This window comes from Vicia villosa, linkage group LG2 (assembly GCF_029867415.1).
Source record: "Vicia villosa cultivar HV-30 ecotype Madison, WI linkage group LG2, Vvil1.0, whole genome shotgun sequence".
In the NCBI taxonomy this organism is placed as follows: Eukaryota; Viridiplantae; Streptophyta; class Magnoliopsida; order Fabales; family Fabaceae; genus Vicia; species Vicia villosa.
The window spans coordinates 72,390,583-72,396,929 of NC_081181.1; the positions used below are offsets into that span (position 1 = coordinate 72,390,583).

General features: G+C 36.7%; 1 protein-coding gene across 1 annotated transcript; it reads right to left on the reverse strand.

Moving 5' to 3' along the window:
• Nucleotides 1-1,357: 1,357 nt before the first annotated feature.
• Nucleotides 1,358-2,128, reverse strand: LOC131649337 (protein FAR1-RELATED SEQUENCE 5-like). The gene has a single exon (XM_058919101.1). The coding sequence runs from the start codon at nucleotides 2,126-2,128 to the stop codon at nucleotides 1,358-1,360; it is 771 nt and encodes a 256-aa protein (XP_058775084.1).
• Between the last annotated feature and the right edge of the window lie 4,219 nt (nucleotides 2,129-6,347).

The following is a 6,347-nucleotide window of genomic DNA, read 5'->3' on the forward strand; positions in this document are numbered from 1 at the left end:
CTTCCATGTTCATGTACCACTCTTTGAAGAAAAATGTCTTTTTGTTGACTTTTGAAATGACTTGTAATTTTTTGGCTCATATCTTTAAATGAAGCATTTTTGGCTTTGTCTTAAGTGTGACAAAGTTGTAGAGAATTGAATTTCTTTCAAAATGAGATTTGGTTGGGGAATTTATGATAAAGTATGTGGAATTTATGGCTAGTCAAAATTTAGTTAACTTTTAGCCTAAAAACCTTAATTTGGAAACTTTGAGCTTTGTTGATTTTTGAGCTTTTCTTAATGAATCATGATCAACCCTCGATCATATGATGAATATGACTTCAAATGATTGATGTTGACCAAAAATATTGATTTTTGACTGTATGTTGACCATAGTTGACTTTTAGGTCAACATAGTCGACTGTTAATCATCTGAGCAATCTTGCATTGTGAAGCTTGAAAATTGGCATGGAGATGATTTGAGACATATGAGATGCTATGAAGTCCACTTGAGGCCTTAGAAATTCCACTTCCTTGAAAAGAAACAAAACCCTAATTGGAAACTAGTTGCTTAGGAGAAGGATATGTGTACCTAGCTCTTGTATAGTTTTAAACCACCAGTGAACTTGTGAGCTCGAGGAGATCTTGAAATAAAAATGATTTGAAAATGTGTGGGAAAATTTAAGGGTGCAACACATATGTATCCAAATAATTACTATATTTAAGTTAACTTACAAGGTGTATTCGTTTTCACACTTATTTCGCAGACGCGCTTTTACAATTCAATCAAGATTGTTATGCAACTGCAAGTACCATAGATGTTTATAAAAATGGGTAATATATATAACAATACCATTAAATAGCAACATTAAATAAATTGCTTACAGAGTCATCACTGAATTCAATGTTGTGAAAATCTCCGTGTGACGAATTTGTCGTGTTAGCATTATGTCGAGGTAATGAACATGTTTGCTTGTTATGGCCAAATTTTCCGCAAATAGAACACTAAGTCCGCTTCTTTTTTTCTGACGTGATGAAGATTCGCCAGTGCATCCTTTGATTCTAGCTAGAGCAGGATCCTTCAGTGTCTCCTGGATAATTTCACTTGAATTTGTGGGTCCATCATCATGTAAGCCCCTTTTTGCTTCCATCTTTCGGATATCAGAAGCAGCCTATTTCATATGGTCTTCGAAATCATCACCACTCTCACTTACTAATTTGCTCAAACGCATATATATCCAAACATAAGAGCAGAATATCTCGACGACTTTTCTGGATCCAAATATTTTGGAAGATGCTTATCTGTTCTACATATATCTTCCTTCGCGTTCTTTGTCCATCGATCTGCCACCAGAGTCTTTGGAAATTCCGCGACATCTTAAAAAATCAATAGTGCAATAATCTTGCAAGAACATTTAAAAACGTCATCATCAGGATAGAATGATATGTTCCACTCCCTTTTTGATGCTTGGTACTTGCGAACTGTGTATATGATACAAGTATAAGTTTGATGACATGTTGCCACTACCATCTCCGCGGATCGTGCAAGAAGATCACAAAACAAAAAGAATATTTCTCTTGTAAATAACTTCCCAGCGCAACGCTCCATGCTTTGAAATCTTGTTTGTAGCACAGGATAGCCGTAATTTGATAGAAAGTCAGCTTCTACCTCCTTATAACGCGTGTAATTAAGACACCGATGAAAATGTAAGAAAAATTCACTTAAATTATATCGTGAGTGAAGAAACTTCCCCATTTGTGAATGTAAACCTTCACACCGGGAGGTAGTTCTGAACCCAGCAAAAAGTTTTCCGCGTATATGAGCTGTAGCCCACGTCTTTCTCTTTGCATACAATTCTGTAACCCACTTGATGTCATGCAACCCAAATGCGTCAATCATGTCAGCCCACTTGCGCCGAAACTCACCCAGGTCATAGTCACCCAACATGCATTTCCTAAATTGACTAACAAATTCAGGAACTCTAATGTTAGACATTGCATTGCAAATTAGATGCCAAGCACACAACCTATGATAAGCATTCAGAAACACCTTTTTTATAGCTTTCTTCATTGCAAGACCGCCATCAGTAATGACAGATATAGGCGACTTACCTGACATTGCTTCCAAAATTTGTTCAAGAACCCACATATATGTTTATTCTTTTTCATTTTTAACAATAACACCGCCAAATATAATATTATGGTTATGGTTATTAACTCCAGGAAACACCACTAAGGGGCAACGGTATTTGTTCGTCCCATATGTTGCATTAAATGCCAATACATCACCAAAAACTTTGAAATCCATTTGGCTTATACCATCGCACCAAAAAAGGTGTTCAAGCCTACCTTCTCCATCAACAGTGTGGCGATAAAACATCATCGGGTCATCTGATGCCAGTCCATGAAGATAGTGTAATGCATTTTTACCATCACATCACTGTAAAAGGCGTTGCTTTCCTATCTGATTATATATATCTTTCATATGAAACCCTATTTTTTCATACCCTCCTGATTGGTTGGCACAAGAACCATAGAATTGAGAAGGTCTTATACCAACCTTCATTATGTTGTTCATCTGCATTATATCTGAATCTTCCATTTTTTAGTGTGAAGCAAGCATTCCATGGTACTCTTCATGTAATCGATCATGGTTGTGCTGATCGTTAAAAACTGTTATCCACCAACATTGTGAGAACATATCTATATGCATTCGAAATTTTGCTTCACATCCACACCGAGTATCAGGTTTACGCTCACGCTTACGATTTTCTATTGTTAAACCTCTATCCCCCCTAAACCATGTCTGTGACAAACAAATGCCCGTTGTGATGTTTCTCCTTTCTTGCTTCGAAGGTTCTTGCTCTTGTGAACTGCAAACCCGTTCATTTTAGCATACTGGTTGTAGAACGCATAAGCCATGTCCAGACTTAAAAATTGAATTTTTCTTGTCTCATGGGGACTTAGTCTTTTCAGGTCCATACTAAGAATATCCTCCATACTATCAATATTTATACTATTTTCAATAGATTCTCCATCCTCAGCACTAATATCATCAACAATAGTCTCACCTGTTTCATCAACCACTTCCGTTTACACATATTCTAGCTCATATCACAATTAACAACATAGTTTTAACATAAGTACTAAAGTACATCAATACGAATATTAAAAATTTTCTCCTTTTACCTCCATACCACTTATAACTATTCGACAAATGGTACCGATGTTCTTTCTCTATTTCCTGCACAAAAAATGTCATCCATGTTATTTTCATAACAAAAATTACTAATAAGTATACTCAAGCAGTCTTGGCTAACTAAATAATAACTCCAGAAGAACAAAACTTCATAAGCACCTCAACAAATATTCTACAAACAAACTCATTCATGGTTGGCTAAAAAATTAACAAGTGAGGAGCCAAAGTCACCTATTTACAACAGGTCATTATTACTTTACTATGCATGTTTCAATGATATTGGATGGCTTATTAAAATTTGGATAAACAATCTTTTTGGTCAAATGGGGAACACGTTGTGACTACAATTTTGATATATAAGAAATATAACCACAATTTTTTATAAAATAATTAAAATATTAAACCGAATTAGAAATGACATTAACTTTGGCACACTTCAATCACACGTTACGACTAACCTCATAATTAAAATATAGGTGAACTATATCTTGTTCTTTGAGACATAGATCATAGAGGGCACACTAAATCATGAATTCCATTGATAAGATTCCTCCTTTATAAGTCAACTTTTTTAGTTTGCAATCTATTTATTAACAACCTTCACATGAAAATTTGAATTTTACTCTATAAGTTTAACTTCCATAACTCATTAAGAACCTGCAAAACCTCCTCCTTCACAGCTGAGTCTAACTGCTCCGTACCCACTAATACGACATATATAACTATTTTTGATAGAAAATCCATCACCGCACTTCCACTACACATAATTATCACGCACAAATCTTTAGGGCCAGATCTTCTGGAGAATATCGAATAGCTGAATGTATTTTACCAGAGATTCATTGCAACGAGAAAACTTGGAAGAGACATGTAGATCCTAATGCCACACTTCGTCAATCCGTTGCTCGACATCCTGAACTAGAATGTGAGGATTTACAACATGACGTAAGAGGTTCTTAAATTGCTAAGACAATAAAATCTGGCTAATCCAAATATGCTTCCAAATATTACTACCATTCCCTAACTTACACGAAATTGTCTTGGTGATTCAATTGTTGGTGATTTTAGTATCATCAATGTATTTTGGTATTAATGTGATTTACTATAGGCCAATGCAATTATGCGTTAAGTTTGAAACGAGTTAGGGTAGTGCGGAGTGCACGCTCGTCGAGCCAAACGTGTAATTGAATACGAATAATAGAAACGGGGTTCCAAGGGGCGTAGCCCCTCTCGGGGTCCAAGGGGCAGAGCCCCTGGCGAGGTGCGGGGCAGCGCCCTGCCGGGGTCCAAGGGGCAGCGCCCTTTCCCAACCGACATAACCGTTTTTCTGAAAAGTTGTATCTTTTCGGTTTCTGTTATTAATCTCCTATATAAGGAGTCATTTGGCCTCAATTTAGATATACAAAGTTATACTTCCTCTCTACATTCTGATCTGTTCTCTATTGTCAGAAACAGATTGCTCTTCGAGAATTATCCCCGCAAAAATTTCGTGAACCCGGACAAGAATAGGGTTGAAGTACTTTGTTCGGAAAGTGAACAAACACGATTCTTCGAAGATATCCAGGATTATCATACCAAATTTCTAACAAACGAATAAAGTATTCTTTCTGATAATCATGGCTGGAGGAGGAAGCACCGTCAAGGAGATGACTAAAAGTTTCGGAAAATTGGACAAGTTTCAAGGACAAGACTTCAAGCATTGGCAGAAGAAGATGCATTTCATGTTGACAACGTTGAAGGTGGTGCACGTACTGTCTACACCGATTCCAGACTTGAGGAGGATGACACGGTTGAAAATCTGAGACGCCGATCAAAGTGGGAGAACGACGACTACATATGCAGAGGGCACATTCTTAGCAGTATGTTTGATCCCTTATTTGATATTTACCAAAACGTGGAATCTGCAAAGGAATTGTGGGATTGTCTCGAAGCCAAGTACATGGCAGAGGACTCATCCAGTAAAAAGTTCCTGGTGACCGATTTCAACAATTACAAAATGGTTGAATTGAGGTCTGTCATGGAATAATTCAATGAACTCCTCCGAATCCTTGGACAGTTCACACAACATGGATTGAAGATGGATGAAACAATATATGTTTATAGCATCATAGACAAGTTTCCTCCTTAATGGAAGGATTTCAAACACAATCTGAAACATGGAAAAGACGAACTGTCTTTGATCCAACTTGGAAGTCACTTGCGCATAGAGGAATCTCTACGAGCGCATGAGGATAACAAAGGAAAAGGCAAAGAAATTGCTGAACCCTCGGTTAATATGATCGAAGAGGGTGGTAAGAACGATAACAACAAAAAAAAGGAAAGAAGCATGCTTTCAATAACAAAAAGGGCAATTTCGGTGTTAACAAGAAACCGAAAATAGAATGTTGGAAGTGTGGCAGAACAGGCCACTTCAAGAAGGATTGCCATTTCGGCAAAAAGCACGACAACATGAACGCAAGTGGTTCAGGAAAGGGGTCTAAGGACCAATCCGAAAACCAAGGTCAGAAATCAATTTGTGATTTGAATAGTTTGATTAAACATTCAGTTTCACTAACTTCTGAGGCATTTTATGTGCAGGATGATGCTAACGCGTGGTGGATTGACTCTGGTGCCACAACACATGTTTGCAAGGATCGTTTCTGGTTCAATACTTTTGTTCCAGTGGAAGATGGTTCTGTTCTATACATGGGAGATGATCACTTCGCTCCCGTTGAAGGCAAAAGAAACGTGGTGCTAGAATTCAGTTCTGGAAAGACTATTACTTTGTTTAATGTATTGTATGTTCCTAAGTTACGTAAGAATTTAATTTCTGGTCCTGTATTGAATAAGCTTGGATACAAGCAAGCGTGTGAATCCGATAAATATGTTTTATCGAAGTCTGGTGTGTTTGTAGGATTTGGATATTATAATAATGGAATGTTTATGATGAATTTGAATGGAGTTCCTAAAGATTCTGGTTCTATATTTATGTCTTCTTTGAATGTTATCAATTTTTCGTTATGACATGCTCGTTTAGGACATGTACATTATAAAATAATGCATGAAATGTCTAAAGACGGTTTAATTCCTGTTTTTAATGAAAATAACGAAAAGTGTAAAACTTGCATGTTAACAAAGATCACTAGGTAACCTTTTAAAAGTATAACAAGGAAATATGTCATTCTTGAGT